The 26,547-nt window shown below is 40.4% G+C and overlaps 3 protein-coding genes across 3 annotated transcripts; all 3 read right to left on the minus strand.

Moving 5' to 3' along the window:
* Nucleotides 1–53: 53 nt before the first annotated feature.
* Nucleotides 54–4,946, minus strand: LOC119739318 (fibropellin-3-like). The gene is made up of 6 exons (XM_038214203.1): nucleotides 4,826–4,946; nucleotides 4,285–4,424; nucleotides 3,540–3,600; nucleotides 2,768–2,893; nucleotides 1,301–1,505; nucleotides 54–840 (listed from the first exon to the last, which is right to left on the minus strand). The coding sequence occupies exons 2-6, from the start codon at nucleotides 4,420–4,422 to the stop codon at nucleotides 711–713; spliced, it is 660 nt and encodes a 219-aa protein (XP_038070131.1). The 5' UTR covers nucleotides 4,423–4,424; nucleotides 4,826–4,946; the 3' UTR covers nucleotides 54–710.
* Nucleotides 4,947–6,980: 2,034 nt separating this feature from the next.
* Nucleotides 6,981–15,661, minus strand: LOC119739147 (cystine/glutamate transporter-like). The gene is made up of 10 exons (XM_038213976.1): nucleotides 15,119–15,661; nucleotides 14,727–14,852; nucleotides 14,123–14,225; nucleotides 13,375–13,419; nucleotides 12,670–12,793; nucleotides 11,448–11,551; nucleotides 11,141–11,237; nucleotides 9,761–9,910; nucleotides 8,379–8,556; nucleotides 6,981–7,269 (listed from the first exon to the last, which is right to left on the minus strand). Exons 1-10 carry the CDS (start codon nucleotides 15,621–15,623, stop codon nucleotides 7,205–7,207), a joined length of 1,497 nt encoding a protein of 498 aa, XP_038069904.1. The 5' UTR covers nucleotides 15,624–15,661; the 3' UTR covers nucleotides 6,981–7,204.
* A 1,933-nt stretch (nucleotides 15,662–17,594) lies between these two features.
* LOC119739538 (cystine/glutamate transporter-like) lies at nucleotides 17,595–26,497 on the minus strand. The gene is made up of 10 exons (XM_038214513.1): nucleotides 25,827–26,497; nucleotides 24,088–24,213; nucleotides 22,968–23,070; nucleotides 21,941–21,985; nucleotides 21,089–21,212; nucleotides 20,599–20,702; nucleotides 20,216–20,312; nucleotides 19,234–19,383; nucleotides 18,648–18,825; nucleotides 17,595–18,147 (listed from the first exon to the last, which is right to left on the minus strand). The coding sequence occupies exons 1-10, from the start codon at nucleotides 26,341–26,343 to the stop codon at nucleotides 18,083–18,085; spliced, it is 1,509 nt and encodes a 502-aa protein (XP_038070441.1). The 5' UTR covers nucleotides 26,344–26,497; the 3' UTR covers nucleotides 17,595–18,082.
* Between the last annotated feature and the right edge of the window lie 50 nt (nucleotides 26,498–26,547).

Genomic DNA, 26,547 nt, shown 5'->3' on the forward strand with positions numbered 1-26,547 from the left:
TCCTTCTTTTTGTACCACCCTGTATATGTAATATATTGAACATCACGTGGTCATTGCTATCACAATATATCAATTTATTCAATATCTGTAATATAGAAACTGAAATTTATCTGCTGTTTTGCTTGTTGTATATTATCATTTTTGTTCGTTTTTGGGGCTAGATATTACGTAGTTGGTGAACTGTATTAAAATGGCTTTAGGTAAACCAAAACTTGTCATTAAGAACTTATTAAAAAAAATGCTTTATTGACTAAAATCTTTCAAGATTTGAAAGCAACAGTGTGCATATTGGGAAAATACATACTGCATGAATATTTCCTGACCTGGAATGCTCTATACTTATTGTGAATGGGAAATTGACCTTGATTCGAGGGTTTACAAAGTGGACAGTTATTCACATTTACAAGATGTTACGTATTATTAAATTAGACCAGCGTTCCGTTCCATTTCAACTTGCGTTTCTGTAAACACGAGGCACTCACATAATACCGCCCTAGGTTATATTTATGTCGTGAGTTAGCGATATTAACATAATCAAAAAGCGAATGTACTATTGATCAAAACTCTGTACAAAAAATCTGTTTAGAAAAGGAATAGTATAACATTGGTATAATGCTGATTCGGGGAGATTAAATGAAAACCTCGAAAGAAGTACCGACGGCCATCTTTGTGTACTTGATTTAGTACCGCGAAACCGTGACGTCATCAGGTTAGAGGTCAAGCTGCTCATCCAGCATTTCCTGCTCCAGACGGCGAGCATGGTCACGTGGGTTGTGGGTGTCTTCCTCTCGGCGGGGCCCATCTGTCAACTCGTACCTCTTGAACGTGTCCTGACCTATCCTGTGTATTTATAACAAGAGTGGAGATTACGCAAAAAAGTCATTCACGACGCACTCCTTTTCATGGAACCATTCAAAGGCATCGGCATGCTATGCTGTAAACTAATGGGCGTAAATCCCGGAAAGTGGAGAGAATAAAGCCCCTCCCCTCCCTCACTTTTTTTTGGGGGGGGGGGGGCTAGACACAATTTTTCTTCTTCTTTTTTGTTGGGGGGGGGGGGGGGGCTCAAGCCCCCTAGCCCCCGTACGACTGTCCCTACCTTATTTGGCGGATTTCCCTAGTAGGAGCTATATTTACCTTGTTTTCTTTCCCGACCACATTTTCTTAATTGTCATGTAAATACAAGTTTCTTCGGGCTTTAAATTAATGTGCTTTTGAGGAACTCTTGTTCTTTTTACTGGTACATTGTATACATTATATTCATCCAAGAAGCCCGATTCTTGCACAACTTTTGTTTTACCTGTTTGCCATCCACCTATCGTCACAGTTGTCAATGTGTGACGTCAGTATCCACGTGGTATGCAGAGTCTCCTCGCCGTCGCACAGGTGGCATTGCCCGGTCCAGCTGGTCACAGATTGGCCATTACGCCACATCACCGTCAGGCCAAAGGTCGGGTAGTCGCCATTGGTGGACGTGTGACCAATCAGCCTCGTCGGCCCTTGACCTATCGAAATAGATACAGACCCCAAATCAGACTCGACTACTAGTACTACAAGTCTCATTTGCAAATACCGATTTCTATGATCGAAAAGCCATACTCGAATTTGACAGGTACACATCTTATCTACTGAATCTGAAGATGCACACAAAGTGGTGGACTGTACTGTTGGCTGGAAATGTCGGTTCTGATTTCAATGATAACCCACTTTAAAGATATATAGTCCATCATTTGTAATTTGTGCATTTTGTTCGTTTGAAGCAACAAAAGTGTTCAAAATCTAATGAAGGATACTGAACAACTAACCTGATGAAGTTTCAGCTCAGCTTCAGCTGTATATTCCGAGAAAAACAGCATTCTAGGATCTCAATTTCAAATCAAAAGTTGCTGAATCATGTTTTGACTTGTTTTGAATTGCAGCTATACGCGATGTCGCGCACTGATCCGACGAATTATAGCTGCGCCGAATAACAAAACGAACTACTAATTAAAATTTTCCTACGGTACGTCTTAAGACGCACCGTTGGAAAGGCCTTCTTTCGTTGATTACTTCAAAATGATAGCTTCCCAGAAAGATTAATTTCACAGGGAGTTTAGTCCACTTACTATCTTTCAACCAAGTATGTTTTTCAACAATAATACGCCAGTTACTTTTTCGGATGGCTGCAAATGATGGACTATAGCTTTAAAGGTATATAGGATCATGTGCATTTTGTGAATTTTCTTTTTGTTCGAATGAACAAAATTGCTAGAAATTTGAGGTAGGGGGCATAAAAACAAACCTGTTGAACTTCCATCTCATTAGATAAAAGGGAATATGTGTACATTTTCATCAAATATTTGTGCTGGTTGGAATAAGTTTAATTGAAGGGAAAACACTGTGAGAAGCGTCCTTAGTGTTCTCCATCCACACAGCGTGATTAATATTCATGTTAGGGTGCGTGATTGGTTAAAATACGATATATGCTGCGTGATTAATATTCATGTTAGGGTGCGTGATTGGTTAAAATACGATATATGCTGCAAATAAAAAAAACACGCCTGCGGATAGGTACACCTCGCATTTTTTATCGGCAATTGTTTTCTTTTTTCTTCAAATTAAAACCACCTCAACGATTGTTTTTGTTCCGAACGATAACATTTCAGGCGGAATAATTTCACAGGATGTTTGATACTAGCCCAACCTTCACTTTGAGCGAGGTTTGCCGATGTTCCCACGTGCCAAAGGCCGAGCTTAAGGAACATGCTTGTTTTGTAGCTCTTCTTACCAGCCGTGCCGTGTTTCCTTTCCACTGCTGTGCGGTATTCACCAGACAGGACACCGACCTCGGAAGTGGCGTTGATGATCATTTCCGAACCAAGATGGTTGTACCATATCCCTTCAACCTGGCAGCCTAAATGCAGAAATGATAACGATATATGTTTTTGAATTGCTGTTTGTGTTTTGCCCTACCCTTAAATATACCCAGCACGGTATGTGACAGAGGGGTACCTCCCCATCTCCCTATACCCTACACACAACCTAGACGATTGCTACGTAACCCCCCCCCCCCCCGGTATCTGAAAAGAATTCCTGAGATTCTGGTAACACAATGACTAACAGAATGGGGTGCTCCCTCTGTCGCATATCGTGCTAAATATTTCTTTAAAGGACGCTTTTGAAACCAGACCACCTCCATGGAGTCAAGCTGCAATCTCTAAATTAATCTACCCTCTAACAATAACATCCCAATGTTTTATCCACCGTAAGGCTGGACAAAGAAAGTATCTGGAGCGGGATTTGAACTTGAAATCTCCGGAACACTGTACTTGCCCTCTACCATAAGCCTTCCAGTTATGTGAACTATATTACGTTGCCCTGGATCGTGCTTGCAAAAAAAGTCATGATGCTGGCACCGTTTTCAAACCTGAATAAAAACGACAAACGGGGATCACTAAAAGACTGAAATCGACTTTGTTGTTTGTTTCAGATAACCGATTTAATACCCGTTCTCCATTTGGCAATCTGCAAAAACTGAAGACAAAAACGTTATGGCTTACGGGATTTGGGAGTTCTGTTCCTATCCATTTCGTCCTCAACTGTAGGGGACTGCCTGACATCCTAGAAAAAAATCCCAAAATACAAAATAACAAGAAGGTGCAAAATAGTGTTAAATTTTCACGTCCGAAGTACTTGGCTAGTACGACCGGCAACAAAATATATCTATGATAATCCGCTGCCATAGACGCTAGTGTAATTGCAAGATGTAGTCGAGTAATTCGGACGAGTGCCCTCAATATGAAACATTCAAACAAAGAGCACTTTTTCATAATACATCTTCTCAGGTAGATTATTGTTATTCTAAATCCATGTACTGCTTTTACATTCGTTAAAGAAAATAGTAAAAATATGACAAAAATATCTGGAAAACATTAGCTTTAATATATGGGAACCCTATATTATTGCAAATAGACCTATGCCCATCTTCCAAACTCTTTTATTATTCAGAGCTCCCGATGGCTATTTGATAGAAGTGAATGCTCCAAGAGGTTTTGAATAACACTGAATTGGAACACAGACAGAGGAGTTGACCTGCATCGAATGCATTTTCTCGCAGAGGCCCGCCGTCTGGATTATAGAACATTTAAGGCCGCGTCCGAATTGCTATACGGCTTGAAATTACACGTGTCTGGCAGGGGCTGCAGCCACTCCCCCTATAATCGCGTGTAATGTCAAGCCGAAGCCAAATAATTCGGACACGGCCAAGGATACAATTATTTCATTATTCCTTTGCTCTTCACCTACCTCGTGACTTTCGCTTTGAGGTGCATCGTTGGAGTTCCACAACCAATCAACGAACAGGTCACGGCGCACGCGCTTGTTAATATCAGCTGCCAACACGCAAGATGTCAGCGCAAGGAGTAGCACTACCACTGCCTTCATGACTGCATGGAACAATGACCATGTAGATGACAATCGATACAAAAAAAGGGTATACATATTTAAATCAGTGAATTAACAATGAAAACTGAGCGACATATTCAAGAACTAACACAAACAGCAGTGACAATAAATTTCCAACAATAGAAGTGGCAAAACTGACAATTTCAGAAATGAGAGAAAGACCTTTAACAGTTTTTATAAGGCGACAATCTTGGTGTAGGCCCGTGTAACGTTTCAGAATCGGGGGAAAAAAAACTAAGGCCCCTAATCTCTGCAATATGCATATCAAATTTCCTACCCCAGAGATTGATTATAATGCGCTTCACCATTAGGTTCGGAACAATTTACTTTGTATGAATAACTGAAGTAAATTTAATTTTAAAACCGAAATGGAATAACTCACCGAATAATGTCGTGTAGAAATTAACTTTATCTCAAGAATTTGACAGAAGCTCTGACGCACTGGGAACGTTGAATATAACTTTGTTGTTGCACATCCAGCTCGTCTACTTATATTGTTCTGGTTGGTACCTTTGGCACAATACTCGGGGTCAAAGATTGCTCTAGAACAAACACGTCGAGCACGTAGATAGCGTGCCATTGTATTTAAATATTTGACCCAATGGGGTATTGGAGTTCAGCCAAGTGAACCATCAAACACCTTGCTGTTGTACTTTAGAGTGGTATTACGAGGAACTGTTCATCACTGGAATGATGGATCAGGAACAAACAAAAAGCGGTTGAAACAAAGCAAGTCTGACCCAATCAAAGTCGGTTTATACGCTAGACACGTTGAGACGGAGCAATACGCGGCATTATTTCATCCTTATTTCCCTCCCATAAAAGAAATTACTGCTTTTAACAACAGAGAATGATGGTTTTGTTTTTTAATTGTTTTACCAGGGAGGAGGGGGGAGGAGGACTGTGTCCCAATGCCCACTTAGTTACTTCCAAAATTAGTGAGCAGCCAATGCTTAGCGTTGTCTGTAGTTGACTGCCGTACGTTTGATCTCTGCTCCCACGCGTCATGGTCGTCTCGCGATGGTGTTTCTCATATCACAGTTCGTAGACCTATCCATGCACTGAGACTGAAGTTCAAAGTAATCAAGAAGGCGAGTGCGAGAATAAGGCAAGCAAACTTCACGTAAGACTCGAAAGGCTCGTAAACGCACTAGCGACGACCCGCATGGGACGCCGGATAGAGGGCACCTATTATATTCAGGCAAAATCGGTTTGTCAGTTTGGCGTCAAGGTCATTTATCCGGGTTGAAGTCACCCACAATTGTGCTTCCTCCACACTTTTCTTTTAACCGGTCATGAGCCCGTTGAAAAGTGGGACATGATCGAATCGGCAAGCTGATCGAAATTTTCCATAGAAACAACTAGAACAAGTACTTTCAACAATTGTTAAATTCTGAGTTCATTTAAAGTTCACAACCTCGTTAATAAAACAACTTTCAATCAACAGAGGGCGCTACATTTATGGTATTGTCAGAGCCGTAGAGGGTGATTTTTTAAGCGCACGGTTTTGAATTGCAAGTCAATTAATGTTTACACCATACTTAAATTACAGTCTGAAGGACTCGGCAAAATACAATCCAAAATATTATTATTCTTTTATTAGGCAAATAGTCAATTTACAAGGTTGCAAATTAACTTGCGTAGCGTATGTACATGTACATTGACAATAGCGGAAACTTACACTATCATTTGTGAGTGCGGCACCAGGCTGTCGGGTTACGAGAACTCCCAAATTGGGAAAATGTATCAATTAAGATACGTTGCCAAAGTTTTGATGGGCCAAATGTTTTACTGAAAAAAAGAACATCTTTATTGACGAGATTGCACTATTATTCCACAATGTCATCCTCTCTTATACTAGCTGTTCAAGTGCCTTTTCTTCAAAAGCCTGTCACCTTCACTTTACGCAACGCCTGGATGATATATGTTTACCATGAGTGATACTAATGATTTAAAAGCAGTCTGTGAAGTAATTTCATCCAATGTCGGCAATTTATGATGAAGTTTTAATAATAAATGGCTTTTTAATTAAAAAGAGAGTATGCCGTGAAAAAATGGTAGCTCGACCCCCAGCCAACATTGACAGCTACAGACGTGGTGATTTATTAGGTGGATTGACGCAATTTTTCAAATAGAGATTATTGAAAGTGAAGTACATGGATATTGCATATTTGGAAGATGTATATATACATGAGGTACAATGGTCAGCTTACGTTTATTGTTCTATAAATCGAAATTAAAATAAATCAAAGTCTTTATAAGTACATTTTGCGTTTTAATCCATGCATGCGTTTCCAAGCGTGTTTTGTTTACTTCCTTGAGTGTACATGCTCGAACTTTCTTAAAATTTAAGGCATAAGCGTATTTTCAATTTTTTCATACTTAATTTTAATCCTTAAGTTATGATGATCATCACACCCCAACCCACCAAAAAAAATGACATAATAACAAATACATATCTAATAATAATAATAATATTATCGAATTCTTGTATAGCGCCAAATCCGTCAAAATTGACGCTCAAGGCGCTTCACAGAAATAAAAATGAACCAGTTAAAATTTAAGAACAAACTAAAACTTATATAAAGAAAAACCTTTAAAAACTAGGTGAACAATAAGGAAAAAAGTTGTCTAAAACAGGCAGGTATCATATATATATTATACTTAACTCATTCAGAGTGCCACTACATTTTATCTAAATATTCCAAGTGCAAACCTATTTTATTGTGGCAGTATCATTCATTTTTCAGTGGACTTGTAACTAGTCTGACTTTTTCTCTGACGGCACTATCAGAAGAAATCTCTGCAGGAAAGACGTCAGTGCATCTATATCAAAGAAACGAGAAATTAGACATCATGAATTTTCCGTAATAAACAGTGAATGTATCGGGCACTTTCGCTGGTAGACAGTATTTTTCTTAAATTGAGATGCAAAAGCTGACGTGAACCAGCGAGGTAAGTATTCCCTGAACTAGACCTTTCTTTCACTCACTCATTTTTAAATTGAGGTCAAAAATTTCCCATCTTCTGATTGGTCCTTTACATGCATATCTAATGCCTTGTTCTCGATCTCCACAACACAAACCCCACATAGGCTTTACGTCTTGTGAGAAATGTTCCTTCCTCGCTTTAGTTATTTAAAAGGTAAATTGAGAAGTGAAAAACGCTCACTGTGTTCGAACTCGGATTACATGATTAGAAGTCAGGACTACTTCCAACCAGTCCACAAATCAGCTGCCAATCGTCGGTGATTTAAACACCATTATTCCTTGTTGTATAACTTATTTTCTAAAGCCCTATGGACATCATGAATATGCATAACACAGAGAGAGCGAGAGAGCGCGCCCTCTTTTGTTATTGACGGATCTTGTTGGGGAAAAATAATTCGCGGCCCGGCCGCACCGCAAAAATAGAAGTTTCATTCCACAGTAAATGAAAGTTGCATTGCACGGTGACACTAGTTATCACTGTGATGATAAGAATTTATTTAGGCGTTGTACATGTATAAAACAAACAATGAATGTTTCACATTCGTGTACGGTGGAAAGAATCCTCATTCCGTCGGTGACTGATGGAATGTTCCATTCCAGTTGGCTTCACCTGGTGGAATGGAACAATCCATCTATCACCTCACGAAATTATTCTTACCATTGCACTTATAAACTTTCATTATTTGTATGATCCTGCTATTTGACTTAATCATCATTTTAGTTACCAAATGCATGAAACCCTTCCACAGCCCTGTGGAAGAGTTTGCTCCAACATTTTCATCTATAACAAAAAATGGAAACTTAAGCGAGCTGATCTCAGGCCGCGTCCGAAACAGTTGGCTACGGCCGGCAGATACCATGTGACAGGGCACGTGGTTGAAGCCACTTTAAGCGCATGGGAACTAAAGCCGTAGGTAAGTAATTCGGACGCGAGCTGATTCTTACCCATTGCATTGGTAAACCAGGTGGGCTTGTTCTCCCACCAGACGAAGAGGAGATAGAGTGGTATCCCTGCCACAGTGATGGCGGCTCCGATGCCACAATCCATCGGGGAGGAGTAGAGGGAGACAGCCAACACAAACAAGCCACAGATGATGAAAATGAACGGTAGAATGATCGGAACCTGGCCCAAACAAAGGATGATTTTTTTTAACTTGGTCACCAAACTTAAGTCGGCGAATCTCTGGCAAATAGAGTATATGAGCTCCGTGCGTTACCAAAAGAGGGCGCCCTTTTTCCTAACAACTGGCGGACATTTCACTGGTTGACGCGCACCGTTCCTTGTGTGTGACGCACGTACACCAGGGGATTTGTTCTATTTACACGCAGTGGCCGCGCTTCTCGGCAAATGAATTGCAGTCAGGCAAGATGGCGTCAGTCGGTCACCCCCATTGATCTCCATATCTCCATCTGTACTTCCTTTGCCGGTGAGGGGGTGCTTGTGAACGGAGCGGATTGAGAGAGAAAAACTGAGTGTTTCATATGAATGGTAAGCTTGTCTTCACACGAATGTTGAATTTTTCAAATTAGTAGCTGTGGTGAGGAATTATGCCATTTTCACTGAAGTGGCTCATTTTCCAGTCTGCACACGGAATTAGTTTTGCCTTTTTTTTTAATGTATCAATGACTTCAAGTGAGTCAGTCACCATGACTAGGTTTTTATTTGTAATTGCATCAGTACGCGATTTCACAATATTTGTTTAACCATGGAACCGTGGTCGGAGTGTTTTTAGCGTGTGTTCTTTGCTAGCGCTTTTCTTCAAAATGGAACAACACGAAACCGTTTCACCAAATATGTCCAAGATACCAGCCTATAACATATCTCATTCCCACTTGTTTTGATAATTGCTACATATTTTTAATATTTTCTTTAATTTGGGTCCAGATCGTTCTGACTCACCCTGCAGAGTCGAGTGATAGCCGACAAAAGCAATTGACGTCATAAATGGGGGAATAGCTATACGATGTTGCCTTTATAGGTCGGTTTGCGTGTTGAAGTGGTTTAAAAATATATATTGGTGAATTTGGCCCAAATCTACCGATATTGAAATGTTATAAAACTGTTTTAAAGATTTCTAAAAATGAGTTGTGGGATGGTATGAGTAGTTAGCAACCCCCTTCTGTCTGTGTGGCCAATGCTAATTATATGAATATTAAAGAAAAAACTCCCCCCCCCAAAAAAAAAAATACGAACTTCCATTTGTGAATTCAATTCTATATTAACCCCCTCCATTTTTTTTTATGTCATAATGTTTTCCCCAACGCCCTTTAGCCACCCCTAACAAAATGGAGTGGCCAATGTCATCTCCTGTCTTTTGACATCATACCTTGAATGGTCTGGGCAGGTCTGGATACTTCCATCTGTAATATGGGATGACGGCGAGCGACAGGCATACGAAAACCCAGTTGGAAAAGCTCATGTAGTTAAGAATTGTGCCAATGTCTGCAAAGATCAGCATGCACACGGCGATGGGGAACTGTAGAGTAAAAACACACAGTGCTGTATTAGTCACTCAGTTTGTAATTTTCGATGAAATTAACGACTCGGAAAGAAATGAATTCGGGAAAGTGGTTTTATATTGCTCGGATAAACAATTTGTGCATTCGTTGTTACTAATATACAATAACATCAGACCGCCCTCTAATGAAGTAATCACGACGCATAAGCTGATAAGGTCTATACGACCGAATCATATTCTTCAACGTATCGAGACAAGTTTCATGATGAGCGGTTTTACCAAACAAATGTGCAGACTGGAACCGGCTAGCTGTGAAAATTCGAGGCACCGCGCGCGGGAGACACATGATTCGACGCTTGATGAAAGCGCTGTTCATCAGAGGTATGTACAGCAATGTTGCCGTATTTTAGGTCCACCGCCGGATAATAGTTAAAATGTCCGCTGTACTGCAAACCTCCGTATGGTCAGTTGATTTGCAGTTGAAACAAATTAAATCAGTTTTTAAGTAATCAGTACGATTGATAACCAGCACAGGGCCCATGCAATATATTTTCTTTAATGCTATCCATGAAAATGCACCTTTGTTTAGCATTTAACCTCGTTTTCAATTTTCATTTTGCCATTTTGAAGTTTCGCCAATTTGGTGTTGCCTTTTTGGTATTCATGCAAATGCGAATTTCCATATTCATGAGCAAAACTGTGATGTCATTCCGAGTAGAAACCTCAATGTTACAGCTATTTCAGCACATAAAGTTGCTAGAATTTTGAATATTTTGCTGTCATAAATTTTCTTTTCTTTGATGATTCGTTGTTTTGTAAGTACATGGCAGTAAGCCAATGAGCAACCCTTTCTCACAAATGTCTTCAATGAGAAAATGTTGCGTTCGCAATTTGAACAGAAAACCCCTAAACTGAACAGTCTTCCTGAAATGACATCACACCAACAGCGGTCTCAGTTGTTCAGAAAAGCATGGAACATTTTAAACGTTTAAAGAAAAGCGCTTTTCAATAAATTTAACCAAAAAGGATGTCAACTAGTTTTCATACATTTTAAAAGGAGTAAGTTGCACAAAATGTGATCAGCAGAAAATTAATCCTAGGACCCTTTAATGTTTTGTTCGCAAATTTCCAAATCTTGTATGAACTTCAATCGACCGTTCCGTGAGGCGATCATGCCTGAAAGCAATATAAAGAGGACATATTCACATTTTAACCAGTTATGTCATTATAAGGACAAGAAATTCATACAAAAGCAACTGCTGCTGGTAACGGCGTCTTGTAGTGTACGTGGATCATCCCAAGGACTTGAGGCATAACGCCCTCTTGTGACGACACCATCAGAGTCCTGAAAGAGATTAAATAGTCCGATCGGTTGAGCCTCCAGAGACACATTAAACACACCATCAGCAATGGTTTTACAGAATATTTCATGACTTGGTGCGCATACACTGGAGATTAGGTAAAGTCCTATAACCCATTCAAAATGGCTAAATAATAATTTTGCAACAAATTGTATTATAAGTCATCATTACAGGTATGCCGTGATACCACTTACCTGGAAACTCCAAAGATCGTTCCATTTGCACCTCCGATGCAAGACAATGCAACGGCCACCGAACAAATCACAGACCATGAGCCCAAGACACGTTCACCAAAAGTCTTTGAAAAGAAAAGCGAAACATGTGTTGAAATTGGCCAGTTTCCTTAAAGAACGATGAGAAAGTAAATTCTATACAGAATGAGTAAAAAAAATAGAGACCCAAATAGCAGGACCAATTTTCGAATGAAGTTTGGCCTGTAGCACTTTTAAAATCTAGGATATAAAAGCCCAATCAATTAGCTTTCTTTTAGTACAAGAATTATTTAAATCACTCATGTAATTTTCAAATCAATCCAGTAAGTGTTTTTTTTTCAGCAAAACAAATCGATTCACACACATCCTTTGTGAATTGTTTTCGTCTTGCTGAAAGAACACTTACCTTTTTTGTGATCCATGGACAGAACTTTACACCGGCGTTTGTGTTGAAATTCCCTAACCTGAAAAATACATGAGTGATTTGAATCGCATTCCTTTAGCACAAGAAAGCTTATTGACTGGGCTTTTATATCCTAGATTTTGAAAGTGCTACAGGCAAAACTTCATTCAGGAATTGGTCTGGCGTTTGGGTTTGTTTCTCTCTTTTTTTTCGCTTTTTTTTTTTACCCACCCTGTGCCTAACATGCTCACCTATGGTAAAACGGGATTAAACACAGAACCGCAGAAACACATCAGTACAAAATGTATCAACTTTGATAGAAGACGGAATAGTCGAACCTATACTGGGTTAATATATTCCGAACTATGTTACAATTTTAACATAAAAAGACGTAAGACGGGAAGCATGATGGTTTGAGTCCCGCCGGAGGTAAAATGTGGACCCTTTCCCTCTAAACCCGTAAACTATCAAAAAGCTTGCAGTAATTATTAAACTCTAGGCATGGATTTGAATTTCATTTGCCCCGATTCAAAATATCATCAAAAGTTCACGACGTTTAAAATCTAGAACTAGGTACAATTTGTTTTTGTTTTAACATATCAGTAGGCCTATGGCTGAAGCTATTGAACTCCACTGATTTGTTAATATAGATGAAGATTGCAATTAGAATCGTGCACTCCGTACCCATATGTGTACAGGCAAGCCGCGATTCGCCCTATGGCTCTCTGGGTAAGCCACACTGCATGCACGGCGCCATTACTAAGTTTTTTGTGGGGAATTTCAATGTCGTCATGGAGTTACCAGTGCAACGGCGTTTGAAGCCAATAAATCCACCGGGGAAAGGACTGCATAATACGCCAGATTGGCCAGGATGTAGCCAATGGTAATCACAACCATCGACACGATGATGCCCAGTGGAAGATTTCTGTGATAGACAAAAAAAGGAAAAACAGATCGAGAAAGAAAGTGCTTAGCGTTTAAAACATGCTTGCGGTTGATAAATCGACGAGACTTACAACAATAGCAAAAGTATAGTTCGGAAAAGCCGTTCGATCATTTAGTTAGCCTAACTGTTAGTGCCAGAGCCCGTAAATAGAAAGACAGAAATTCACAGACGCTACTAGTCTTTGTCAAAGACGTTTAATACTATCCGATATTATGTTGTTTCGCGATTCATTTGGAGAGCTGTGCATTTTTGCTAATGGCATCGACAGAGGGCGCAAATGTAATAACCTGGTCAGGAATCATATTAAATAACGATGGAATTGATTGTTATCAAAGCTAAGAATCGATTGGACTAAAGCACTACTAATGGAAAACAACAGAGGATCGATTTAAACTATTAAGGAAAGATAAAACCACGAAGTTCTTGATGTTGACAATTAATGTTGATGAGCTGTTTCAAACCGTAAAGATGCAATGTATAGCCTTTTCAGAAACCATCTCAAAATTTCTGTCAAAACTTTGTAAAATTGTATCGTTATGGTAAATTATTTTAGGTCGTACCTTGATGGATTAATCATTTCCTCTGTGACACACGGAAGGTATTGCCTAAGGAAGAGAGCATACGCAACTTGTTAAATATTCAGCACTGTCACTTTTTTTTGGCTTTTACGGGTGTTTCTGGTTTGTCTGCAAACTAGTTCCCTCAAAAACGCAAAATAAATACCATCACTGTCTACATTGCCTTCCATAGGTGCAATTCCATAGGTGATTTTTTAGGAACCAGACTTAAAGTGAGAGCTCAAAAAATAAAAACTCTCACTGCAAGTCTAATTCCTGTCAATGGGCATAAATCACGTGGGGATAGGGAGGATATATCCCCTCCCCCCCCCCCCCCCCCCCCCCCCCCCCACACACACACACACCCATTTACGTATTTACGTTACATACCTAGTGTGGGCATTCCTTTGTTTTCGTGTACTCTGAAAAAAACTCATTTTGCTCACACTGTGAAAACACTTTCAACCCATTTTTTTTCTATGATTCCCTTTAGTGTTTCTCTTCATTTTGCCAAAAATAAACCTTACCCAAAAATGTCTCTAAACCTGTTTTCCAGAGGGGGGGAAACACTGTGTGGATGAAGGCATTCACACGGTTAGGTCAGATTGTTTCGGCATGCATGATAACGTAGGTCGATATCTTGAGCGTTTTACGGGATACGTGCATAAGTTAACGTGATGGGGTCAATTATTGTACCTATTTACGCATAGCATTCGACCAATCGACCGTAGTATTGGTAACAAGTTCTTACCACCCTCCGTAAGCAAAGAGACCCGAATAGAACGCTAGTGGAATCTTCGCTGGTGAAACATCGATAACTGGGGTGAATCCACTCTGAAAGTTTTCAGTTTGACCTGTGAAAATCATACGCTTCAGTTTTAACGCATTTACAAGTGAACGTGTTTAACATTCGGAAAATTGGTGGTCACAAAACAAAACGAGAAACCAAGCTTGAGCCCGAAACCAAACCAAGCCCAACCCATCCAAACTAAACCCAAACTAAACCCAATCCAACCCAAACAAGCCCAAACCAAACCCAACACAAACCATCCCAAACCAAACCACCAACCCAACCTAATCTGACCCAAACCAAACCAGCCCAAAAGAACCCGACCAAATACCCAACTCGAATGAACCCAACTTAACCACAAACCCAACCAAGCCAATCCAAAGTAACCCAACCCGGCTCAACCCAAGTCAACTCAGAACTGAACTCAACCCAACTCAGCAAAAACCAACTCAACTCCAACTCAACACAAGCCGACTCAACCCAACCCAACCCTACTCAACCAAATTAATAAACAAAAGGAGCAAATCTTCTGTGTTTTTTCCCTTACAAATCCCGTATGTTGTACCTTGAATAATGACGACAAACCCTGCGATAATGATGATGACTAGCCCTGCAACCTTAGCGACAGTGAAGATAATTTGTACCCGATTGCTCCATGGGACACTCACACAATTCAAGCAAAAGATAGCAGCTGCAGAGAAAAACATGAACAAAATTCATAGATTCGTTAAAACTTTCGTTTTAACCTTACAATGTTAAATGCTAGGGCCAATACAGTGACTAAAAAAATTACAGGCTATGCTTATTTGCTTTTATTACTCGAAATTGTATTCTTCCACCAATTTTTTGTTATCAAAAAGAGCATTTTTTTATTCAAATCAAATGTTTGTTTTGCAGTAATTATTGTGTGCATGACCTACAGTGACTGTCCGTTTGGGTCCTAGCTCTATGGTTTACCTAACAAAGAAGCGCCCAATAGCTGTATGACAATCCTTGGCGGGTTGCACTCCCCAAAGAACGGCCCGGCCAAGTAGGTGGCCGCCGTTATCATCAGGATAGCTGATGTTCCCGTGCGGGCAGCGACAACAAGCGTGTAGACTCGCAGGAACGCCGGCACAGCCCCGAAACTCTCCAAGAGATAGGTGAAGTCGCCCCCGGAGCGGGGGATCATGGTGCCTAGCTCCGCGTAGCACAGGGCGCCGATGGTGGACAGCACACCGCAGGACACCCAGACGACCAGCGACAGGCCCACGCTACCGGTGTTTTCGAGGACTCCCTTCGGGGAGATGAAGATCCCCGAACCGATGACCGTACCCACGACTAGAGCAATGCATCCCCACAAGCCGATCTGACGTTTCAGCACCACCCGATCCTTACTGGGTTGACTGCTTGTCAGCGAGGATACCTCGCCTGTGTGATGCTCCGGATCAGAGCACAAACTTCCTTTGCCGTCTCGCTCCATTGTTGAATTTGGAAGTAATCTGACCGCGCAGAACTCACGTTGATATTTTAACCGTAATTTTACCCTTTAGGGTATCAATATAATGATAAGAACACTGACATAATGATAAGAACACTGACCTTGGGGGGGGGGGCCTAGGCACCACGTGACACGATTTAGTTGAAAGTCAGTGTTCTTATCATTATATTGATACCCTAAAGGGTGCAAAGGACAAGTTAAAATTCATAAAATGGGCAAGGTATAAATGCTGCCATTTATTGTCACCCAGTCCTTCAAAACACTCCTTGTGTGTTTTTCATCGAAGTACCCCAAGATAAGAACCAATATAGATATGGGTACCTTTGGAGCGATATACAAAATCGATTTGTTTTTAAATTATTTTCTGGGAAGAAAAGACTTTGGTCACTCACTCCTTAAGTTCTTTCATAGTTTTCATCCCACAAAACAATTTCTTTTTAAATCGATTTTTAGACAGTGGACACTTGTGTATTAAGTATTTACATCAAATGAAAATATGTGATGAAATTATCAAGGGACAAAATGAAAAAGATCGAATGAAAAGATCGAAATTGTGAAACTTATTTTCTCTGTAAATTCCAAGGAGTGAAATTAGGGACTAGACGTTTTCTCAGTTTCGATTGAAATAGTCTGAAAATTGAACCACTTCAGTCGAAGCTCGAGTGAAACCTCGATCTTTACGATTGAAGGAATTTCACTCTGAAAGGTCTAGTCCCTAGTTTCCGACTATGGGAGTGAATCTTCACTCGAATGGAGTGAAGTTTCACTCTTTGGAATTTAGAGAGTTATTAACCAACCAATATTGCATCTCCTCTCAATTAACACAGACAAAAACTGATAGCCAGGGGCAAATGTTATGACTAGGGTTGGAGACTGAACAAAAATCGAGCAAATAAGAAGCGTGAACAAGTAAATAAGAAATACTCGCTTTTTTATTTGAGGATTTGTCTATATGTCGTTTATGAATCAATGTACGGTGAAATTAGATCAATGTATTCTGTAATTTTATAGCAGTTATATGCATTATATACATGAACATATTAAAATTATTCTATTGTGGTAAAATAACTTGGTAATAATATAATGTGGAGAAATATTTATAAATCAAAGCCTGCAAAGACGTAAAATGTACTCTGTTCAAGTGGTTGGCACCGCCTACTTAGCAAGTCAAGAACAAGCAGAATACTTTTCTTCATAATACTGTTTTCACTAATAAATGCTTTCAGAGGAAGAAAGAATTGTTAAAAAGCAAACAGAAACCAAAAACAATTGGTTTAAAAAATAAGTTGATCCTGAACAATGCCTTACTGAACAAAAACTGTAATTTAATCTAAATAGATGAGATAGATTCACAGGAACGTTGGTTTTACATGCATAACCGACCAAATTTTGATAGGAATTAAGGGAGTTAAAAACAGGCCACAAACGTATTTTCCCTTTTTCCAAAAAGGATGGGATGAAAAAATACTTTCTCGAGATTGGGAAAGGTTGATTTGATTTTTTAGTAAAGATATATGGAGTATTATCATACTAATATCGCAATACAGAGTGAGTAAAAAAACGAAACCCAAATGTCGGGACCATTTTTTAGTAAGGTTCTGATGTATATCACTTTCAAAATTTAGTATATGAAAGCCCAATTCACAAGCTCTATTTTAGTACAAGAATCATTCAAATCACTCATTTACTTTCAAGTTAACGGAATTTTAAACACAGCCACCGTTTTAAATTTCTGTCCATGGATCACAAAAAGGTTTTGTTCTTTCAGCAATACGAAAACAATTCACATAGGGATGTGTGTGAATTCTTTTCGTTTTGCTGAAAGAACGCATACCTTTTTTTTGTGATCCGTGGACAGAATTTAAAACAGCGGTAACTTGAAAAGTACATAAGTGATTTGAATGATTCTTGTTCTAAAATAAAGCTTATTAATAAGGCTTTCATATCCTAGATTTGAACTTCACTAAAAAAAAATATGGTCCCGACATTTGGGCTTCGTTTTCTTTTTTACTCACCCTGTACATTGGGGCCTTACCCCAATCAAAACACAAATAAAGTCATAAGCGCATCTTCTTAATGACATGTACAGACCACAAGAGTACTAAGATGGTTTTTCCCTGAACATTGAATACAACAATGGGAACGTTAAACTGGCTGATAAGCATCCAGGAAAATTGACACCATAAAATGTTGCCACATAGTGATATTTACAGGGAATTATTTACAGAGTAAATATGAGAGGTAACATGCGAGACAAAATGAAGGAATGGCCATGTACTGGTAACTTTTTTTTCACACCGGTACCAAAGCAAAAATATAACGAACAGCAATCGGAAACAGAGAGTCTAAATAACGGTAGTTCTAATATGTTTTCCAAGCACAGGCGTAAGATTGGTAAGTGACATGCACGAGCCGAGAGTCGCGCGAGATCACGCGAGGTATCAGTTTGTCTTCTTATGTTCGGGCACTATCAGGAGATATCGCTGGAGGAAGCACGTCACTGCATCTGTAGAACCAAACAAACAAGCTTGACACCTTCAATTCTCAACATAAATTAACCCTCTTGAATGACTGGTTGAGGAGAATGTGGCGAAATGTATCTCAAAACAAAACAAAAAGTAGAACAGAGGACGTTTTTTGTGAGGCTTCTGGGTACAAAAAGCTGGAAACTATTGGCGTAGCTTTTAATGGGGGGGGGGTAAGTCAGCTTTACAAATAGGTGGCGCTCTTCATCCCTGCAAATTTGCCGATGCATACACTCTTTATCTGACCATGGAGCTCCATGATCTGACAGGCCGATTACGCCGTCCCAATTTTACTTCAATCAGTATCCCAATTCGATTTTAAAATCTGAAGCCCGTTGCAACCTGCCACTCTGCGACCCCACCCCGTTACGCCACTGTTGCTGTAAACTAGGCTTTTCTGGCTCACAGGCACTCAAAGTGTGAGGCGTACTTTTATGAAAAATACTGTGTCTGCAAGCAATCGTAGGCCAAACTATCTTACCAACTGCATTGGTAAACCAGGCGGGTTGGTTGTCCCACCAGACGAAGAGAAGATAGACTGGGATCCCTGTTACGGTGATGGCGGCTCCGATGCCACAATCCAAGGGGGAGGAATAAATGGAGACGACCACCACGAACAAGCAACAGATGATGAAGATGATCGGCAATATGATCGGAACCTGCCCGAAGCCAAGGTATAAAATGCTCTGGTTTAAAGGCTTGTCAAATACATCAGGTTAAATGTGTCCAAAATCATACCGCCTCCCCCTCCAGTTCTTCTAAACCAAACATCACATCCAAGTCGGAGATACCTATAGGGTGTAGATGATCCGTGGTTTATGGTGCACTGGCGTATCCGGTGGAGACAACGGTAGCCAGCCAAGTTATTGTTTGATAATAATTGAACCAGAAGATGGCTGAAAGACATGGTTTTTTTTAAGTCGATGGTATTCTTCACCTTTCCCTTTTAGGATTCGTTCAATTTCAAATAGAAAGAATAAATGAAAAAGGGGGTAAATAAGTTTCAGCCTCCCTTTGAAAACGTAGGCCATATCTCTGCCGTGAATCCCTGATGACCCTTGACCTACCTTGAATGGTCTGGGCCAATCCGGGTGCTTCCACCGGAAGTAAGGGATCACCGCTACAGCTATGGAAATGAACAGCCAACGGGTGAAGCTCAGGTAGTTGATCAGAGTGTTAATGTCCGGAGCCATCAGCATAGCGATCACAATCGGAAACTGCCGAGGGAACGAGAAAGCAAAGGTAAATCTACACCCCAAGCCAACAGTATACAGACCCTTTGTGCTGTTTGTGGTGGGGTTGGATGGGGACGGGGTGGGGGAGGAGATTGTCATCACCCGAAGAGGAGATGTTCTACTGTCTATTGTCTACATTGTAAACGAATGCAACAATGCTGAGCCGCATCCTTCGTACCGAAGGATAGTACTGCAGTTATCTGTGTACATCTTAATTATACATCAGTAAGATAACTGGCTACTCATCATGGGACTGTTTTCCGCAATTCATTGTTGATATGAAGACAGTTTGAGGTATTACAGGTTGGTATTTCCCTCGCAAAGACAAAACGCTCATGTACAATGTAGGTCGATCTACTTTACTGCGACTATGCTAAAATTGGCTGCACATAAGAGCATGAAAGGGAAGCCGGTATACCAAAACTCTAATTAATTGATTCAGAACGCTAAAATAAATTCGTAGAATAAGTTGTAGTGGTTACTTGATGGAAATGAAAAATCCCCTTCCTGACGTTCACATGGAAGTGAACTTAATCACCTTCACATGTTTTATGCATACATGAATTTAACGAGCAGCGCAAAGAGTAACGTACATCACATACACGAGTAAGTAAGCCCCGTATGAAGCTATTCCCACACTAGTAGTGTAAGTTACAGCCAGACAGTCCGTGAGATAGGTAACTAGTGCAAGTCACAAGTGACCGTCGGTGAGTCGGGGAGTCGGTCAGTCAGTCAGTCAGATGCAAAAAGGACACTAAGCTCGCCCTCTTGGTCCGGCAAATTAAAAACCACTTAAGGTAAACATTATCCATACGGAAGCAATGGCAGCAGGGAGTGGCGTCTTGTTGTGCACGTGTATCATACCAAGAACCTGGGGCATGAGGCCCTCTCGCGACGACACCATCAGAATCCTTTCAAACAAAAAGATGGAAAAAGAAAAGAAACATTAAATCTTCATTCTAGAATGATTTGCTTCGTATAACCAGCTCCCATTCATAATATTTTTTTATTTACACAATGAAATTATTCACAGCGTAACCTATTGACCTTAAACAGATTAGACTGATACAAAAGAAAAAAATATCTATGTATACGTGCAGTACGTATGAAAATATCATGATTTTAGAGAGGGTGTGTTGATGAAATCAAAGTCATCTCTTAAGATCGCGTAGAGAGATTGGCATTGTTATTGCTCACCTTGCAAATGAGAAGAGTGCCCCATTTAGAGATCCAATGCAGGAAAAAGCGACGGCGACTGAGATAATGACAGACCAGGGACCAAGTACACGCTCACCAAACGTCTAAGAAAATGAAGCAGTAACGAAAAAAATAGTGACAAGATTTTAATGACAGTAGGCAGTTACCGAAGTGACTACACGCTTCATGGAAGTTGAGTTTGCTTTGGTTGTCCCGTAAAATTGTGCAATGGACTCCGCCATAGCAAAAATATAAAACTGATAGGCCGCGTCGAGCTATCTTGTGTCGAGCTCTGTATGTCGCCAACATTTAAAGCACATGCTGGCCATACACATTGTCCCCCTATAGTTTGCTGGATGTACATAGATAAATGTTATCATAAACAAGACTATTAAGAGTGTAACCAGGAAACTCCGTTAAAATCTGCGTATATCTTCATGAAAACCATTGATAAAAACATTTTCCAGTATATATTAAATGAATAAGTTACCAGTGCCACTGCATCTGACGCCAGCAACTCAACCGGGGAAAGAACCACGAAGTACGATAGATTAGCCATGATGTAGACGGCAGTAATGATGACCATCGATATGACAATACCCAGGGGAATATTTCTGCCAGGGCAAAAGGAATAATATTAGTACAATTTTAAAAAAATATATACTCCTTTCTTTGACGCACATTTAAGTTTAGAAACTGAGTTGGGCGCTTTGGGGCGTGCTATATGCATGCGCTCTCATTTAACTTCCACCGGGATTGAAACTGCCACGTCAGGATTACACTCTGATTAAATATATGATGAAAATGGGCCATCCGGCCCTTTTCATATTGGAAAATATTTATTAGTACGTCTATGCTATTTTCTTGATCTAGGCAATGGGAGGTATAACGACAGGGTGGCTACCCCCGACCCGACTCCACCTCTCCCGTACAAGAATGGAAGAAGCGGTGATGTTTTTATTTCAATTCTGGAGTTAGTTTACTTAAATCGCGGATGGGTTGCGGACAGGTGTATTTGCAAGCAGGCCATTGTATCGAATATTCCTCGCAGGATTCAAAAACAAATTCTCGTGAATCTTCCTGCATTGAATTCAAGTTATCAACCTCGTTCAAACACTGATATCTTAATTGGGAATGTTTCAGAACCCTAAAAGTAATACCCGATGCAATGCGCATGTTGCAGATGAACGTTTCTGCAACTTATCACGAGTTTTGAATGAGATGACTCCTTTACCATCACATCAGATTGCAATAATGGCACCATTCGATTTGTGAACAAAACTTTCTAATATGTAAAAACTGACTAACTAGAACATATTTCACGGATCCTTCGGCAGCTCACCTTGCAGGGTTGATGATTTCTTCTGTAAAACTGGGCAAAAATTGCCTGTGAAAAAGAAAGCAATGAAATGCCAACTTGCTATTAACAGAAAATCCACTTCAGGAGTAAAACAATATTAAACTATGAATAGTCATTGAAAGAATACTGCCAGAATGCCAAGGAGCCAGGCCTTTGTCTACATACTTTGTCTACTACGATTATTTTGAAAATCATCATTTTGAATCAAGCGCACATGGAATTTTCTAGGGTGTATTAAAAAAAAACAGGTAATCCGAAAACAATGGGTTAAAAAGTAACAGCTAGGAAATTGTACCGTCAAAGTGGCTTGGTCTTACGGGTATTTCATTAGCTTTCAATGGATACCTTATTTGCATCTCTTCAGTCGCTGATGACATTGTACCAATGATTGCAAAACAAAGGACCAAAATGAAATTGCTGAGTAAGTGGTGAGTTTCGCTGTCCCAAGAACGCACTGTCACTGAGGACGGTGCGTTAAAAGTGGTCATATGTTAGAGCTGTTGTTCATCAAAATGGTACACCATGTTGTACATAAATAATAAATCAGTCCAGATTTTGTTTTCATCAAAAACTAGCAATCCAATTTCAAAATTCTTTAGCAGCATAGCCTGCAAAGGGTATAGCCAAAGCCATGCCAAGTTTGGCCGACGCTAAAGCTATATTTGAGTGTATTTTTCGCATAAGGGTTAGTTATTATTTTAATTAGTAAACAAAACAAATATTTGAAATGACTGATTTAATAATGAAACTGAAATTCCATTTATGCTCAAACACTTTTAACATGTTTGCCTCCCATTCAACACATAGGCCTAATCCACTACAACTGCGCACTTTTTTGACAGCTCAATTCACCACTGAATCAGGCAAACGTTAAAAGAGGGACCGAGTGACAACAAAATCACCGATAGACCACTCCTAAGGTGAACAGGGATTTTTCCCCCAAGTCACCCGGCCCCTTGCTCAAGAGGACTTTACATTCTTTAGAGAATATTCCAGACCGACATCTTACCATCCCGAGTAAGCGAAGAGTCCAGAATAAAACGCCAAGGGAATCTTATCAGGTGTGACTTCTATGGCCGGAGTGAAGCCGTCTTTTAAGTTCTCAACATTACCTGCAAAAAAATGTTCAGTACAAAATAAAGTTCAGTCCAACCAAAATATATTACCATGCCGAGCCGAGGTAAGCCGAGGTCAGCCCTGCCGATCAGAGCCGAACCGAGTCGAGCTCAATCGAACCGAACAAACCGAAATGAGCAAACCCACTGCAACCGAGCAATACCCACACCAAACCGAACCCAACCCCATCTCCTAGCTTAACCCAACCCAAGCCAACCCTGCCAAATCCAACCCAACCTAACTAAACCAAAGCCGTCAGCCCCATCCATCCCAACCCAACCCAGCCCAACCCAACCCCAACCCCACCAAACACAATCCAAGATTCCCACCCAACCAAACCAACCGAACCAGACCAAACATGGTGACCGTTTCATCCGATTTTCGGCTAACTTTGACAGAATCTTTGTTAAAAAACGAGTTTGACAGAAAATTTGACAGAATGGATTTTTTGGCAGATTTCTGGCAGAATTCTGCAAAAAAATGATTATTTGACTGAAAAACAGCAAATGTGAACAAAAAAGTGAACATTTGTTTAAAAAAGCTTCAATCCTTTCAAACAAACCCTTGCATAATGGCACAGGTTAGCTGGTCATCATTATGTAACTAGATTGTTTATTATGTAATTTGAAGGCTCTTAATTAAGGCAATACTACCAATCTGCATGTGATTTTTAAGTGTTTATAGTGTATTTCGAGTCATTCTGGGGAATTTGGCAGTTTTTTTTATAAATCTGACAGATTTTTGCTGTTTATTTAGCAGAATTTGGCTCTGACCTTACGGTCACCCTGAGACCAAACCAAACTAAACATCATCTGTTCACTCCATAACTACTTCACACAATATAATCCCCTCACTGACAACTTATAACATCATGACTAAGTAAACAATCGATGGGCTTTGTTTGTATTACCATGATTATTATGCCAACCAAACCACACCCAACATACAAAACCTCGGTTAATAAGAGCTAGAGGGTTTGACAATATGTAAATGATCATTTTCAATTTGTTTACCTTGAATCATGAGAACTATCCCGGATATGATGATGATGACGAGCCCAAGCACCTTGGCGATACTGAAGATAATGTTGACCCGATTACTCCACGGTACACTCACACTGTTCAAGCAGAACACGGCAGCTATGGGAAAATACACGAATGTTCTCCTTAAACAGATAAACAATCCGGGCACGCTATCACTGCTGAACAAAATCCTGGCGACGCCCATGTCTTTGTGTGTGAGAAATACGGCCTTACAAGGCAGACATTATCTGCACATAGTAATAGTCCCATGCATGAGCAAAACTATTTAATTACAAAGAAATAATCGTAAGGAGCTGTTCTCGTGTACTAAAATTTTGCAATGTTGCACACTAATTTAACCACAATTAATTTCCTGGGCTGAAATTCGGACTTAAGATCTAAAACTCGTCCATTTGACACAGATCAACCCACCTTGGAGATTCCTAGTTTTTGAGTAAAATCCATATATCTATTTCGTGAAAAACTTGTGGGGTACCAAAACGGTACCCCGCAAGTCGGTGGGCATTCCTTGTTGGGTACCTCTCATTGTTCCGGTACCCCACAATGCAGTGTTTATGCGTTCACAACACGCACATGTAAATTATAACAATTATAGTAATAATTTATTGAAAGAAATATGAAATTCTACATGTCCGCCTGTCCGCAACAATCGGACATAGACAAATCTGACGGGCCCAACCCCCCCCCCCCGCAAAAATTCCTGGATCTGCCCTTGTTATCCAAAGAAAACTTCGTTTATACAGCTGATAAAACACGGTGTTTCGAAATGTTTTAGTACATTACAACTGAATCGCAGTATAATTATTTTCATACCAAAACTGGTAAAAATTGATAATGCTATCTTTCCACCAGTGCTGTGTATTGTCCTTAGTGTCCACAGGGTGGAAAAGAGTAGCATGGAGATTACAGACAAAATTACAACACATGTGTGTTAGATCAACATTTGACCTTTGTAACTGTTTTGTTTTACTGTTCTTGATGGAAATGCAAACAGTACTTTGGACCATTGAACTGTGTACAAACTTTGAACCGGATCAAAATATTGCGCATCTAGCTTTCAAGAATGGGGGGTATATAAAGTGGGTGGGGTTGAGTCTAAGGCGTGCCGAATGCACTCCCTGCTTGGTGATTTCTCCTTCATTCCAAAGCAAATCAATAAAATATTGAGGTACTTTAGCATTCTCTTTTTGGGGGGGAGGGGACCCATGTTACCAATTTTATCACATTAGGTAGCGGATGAACGGAAGGGGGTCACCCTCCCCCTCCCCACCCACCCTCTAGATCCACTACTGCTAATACCAGTTAAAAGTTCAATATGAACATATGTACCCTAATAGTCAGTGGGCTTACGGTTGAAAAGGAACTCCCATTGAAACACCCAGGATTTTTTTTCTGACTCTTTTATGGGCTGGGCCATGACTTTAAAAAGTGGAGGGCTTCGTGCGCAAAAAAATGATCCACATAATTTCACTTTTCTTTGTAGCCTTTGGACAGCTCACCCAACAGCTACATCATGAGAAAAAAAAATCCAGAATTTTGTCTCTTTGGGAGTGGGGCCACATTTTATAAAAGCGGGGGTAAATGTCATCAACAAAGAATCGAGCTGTTAAGGAAATTCTTTTGATTTTTTTTTCAGTATATTCAGAAAGTACTTCAAATATAAGATTTATTTACGATTAAAATTTAGGTGTTTTGTTTTGGTATCTCACCTACGATTGAAGCTCCCAGTAGCTGAATAACAACGACAGGCACGCCACAATCCCCAAAGAACGGATTAATTAGGTAAGTAGAAGCCGTTATGACGAGCACGGCGAAGGAGGCAGTGCGTACCGCCACAATGAGGGTCCAGATACGCAAGAAGGCCGGCACAGCGCCAAAGCTGTCCAAGATGTACGTGAAGTCTCCACCGGACTTGGTGATCATGGTTCCGAGTTCGGCGTAGCATAGGGCCCCGATGGTGGACAGCACACCGCATGCCACCCAGACGACCAGCGACAGACCCACGCTGCCGGTGTTTTGAAGAACTCCTTTCGGAGAGATGAAGATCCCCGAACCAATGACCGTTCCCACCACGAACGCGATGCATCCTGCCAGGCCGATCTGGCGTTTTAGTCCCACGCCCTCCCCGCTGGCTTCGCTGCCCTGAACCGATACTTTATCCCCCTCGGATGGACGATTGGACGACGTGCTGACGCCCCGTTCTCTTGTTTCAGTAGTTTCATCCATTGTTTCTCAGTCTCTCCAAAATTCGAATAGACGGGAGCTCAAAATTAATTCCAATATGGAGCTTTATAATACCATCTGTCCATTGACATGGACTGTAATTAAAACAAAACTTAGGTACAAAGGTAGTGTTTCCAACTGGAGATACGCCTAGAGTAGGAATCAGATAAGATAAGGCTGGATACACTGTGCAGGAATTATATCACT

Source organism: Patiria miniata, unplaced genomic scaffold (assembly GCF_015706575.1).
Source record: "Patiria miniata isolate m_02_andy unplaced genomic scaffold, ASM1570657v1 HiC_scaffold_30, whole genome shotgun sequence".
Classification (NCBI taxonomy): Eukaryota; Metazoa; Echinodermata; class Asteroidea; order Valvatida; family Asterinidae; genus Patiria; species Patiria miniata.

Bases quoted from the DNA above. Each gene is read 5' to 3' on its own strand.
- LOC119739538 (XM_038214513.1), bottom strand. From the start codon at position 26,343: ATGGATGAAACTACTGAAACAAGAGAACGGGGCGTCAGCACGTCGTCC. The intron at 23,071-24,087 runs GTAAACAAATTG...ATTTTTTTGCAG, and splicing joins GATAGTTCTCATGATTCAAG to GTAATGTTGAGAACTTAAAA. The intron at 20,703-21,088 runs GTAACTTATTCA...TCATTTTCTTAG, and splicing joins CGTCAGATGCAGTGGCACTG to ACGTTTGGTGAGCGTGTACT.
- LOC119739147 (XM_038213976.1), bottom strand. From the start codon at position 15,623: ATGGAGCGAGACGGCAAAGGAAGTTTGTGCTCTGATCCGGAGCATCAC. The intron at 13,420-14,122 runs GTAAGAACTTGT...TCTCTTCCTTAG, and splicing joins CTCTTTGCTTACGGAGGGTG to GCAATACCTTCCGTGTGTCA. The intron at 9,911-11,140 runs GTATGAATTTCT...TTTACTCTACAG, and splicing joins TACCAGCAGCAGTTGCTTTT to TTCCCCATCGCCGTGTGCAT.
- LOC119739318 (XM_038214203.1), bottom strand. From the start codon at position 4,422: ATGAAGGCAGTGGTAGTGCTACTCCTTGCGCTGACATCTTGCGTGTTG. The intron at 2,894-3,539 runs GTAAGCCATAAC...TTCTGCATTTAG, and splicing joins GAACAGAACTCCCAAATCCC to GCTGCCAGGTTGAAGGGATA. The intron at 1,506-2,767 runs GTAAGAAGAGCT...CTATTTCGATAG, and splicing joins AAGGAAACACGGCACGGCTG to GTCAAGGGCCGACGAGGCTG.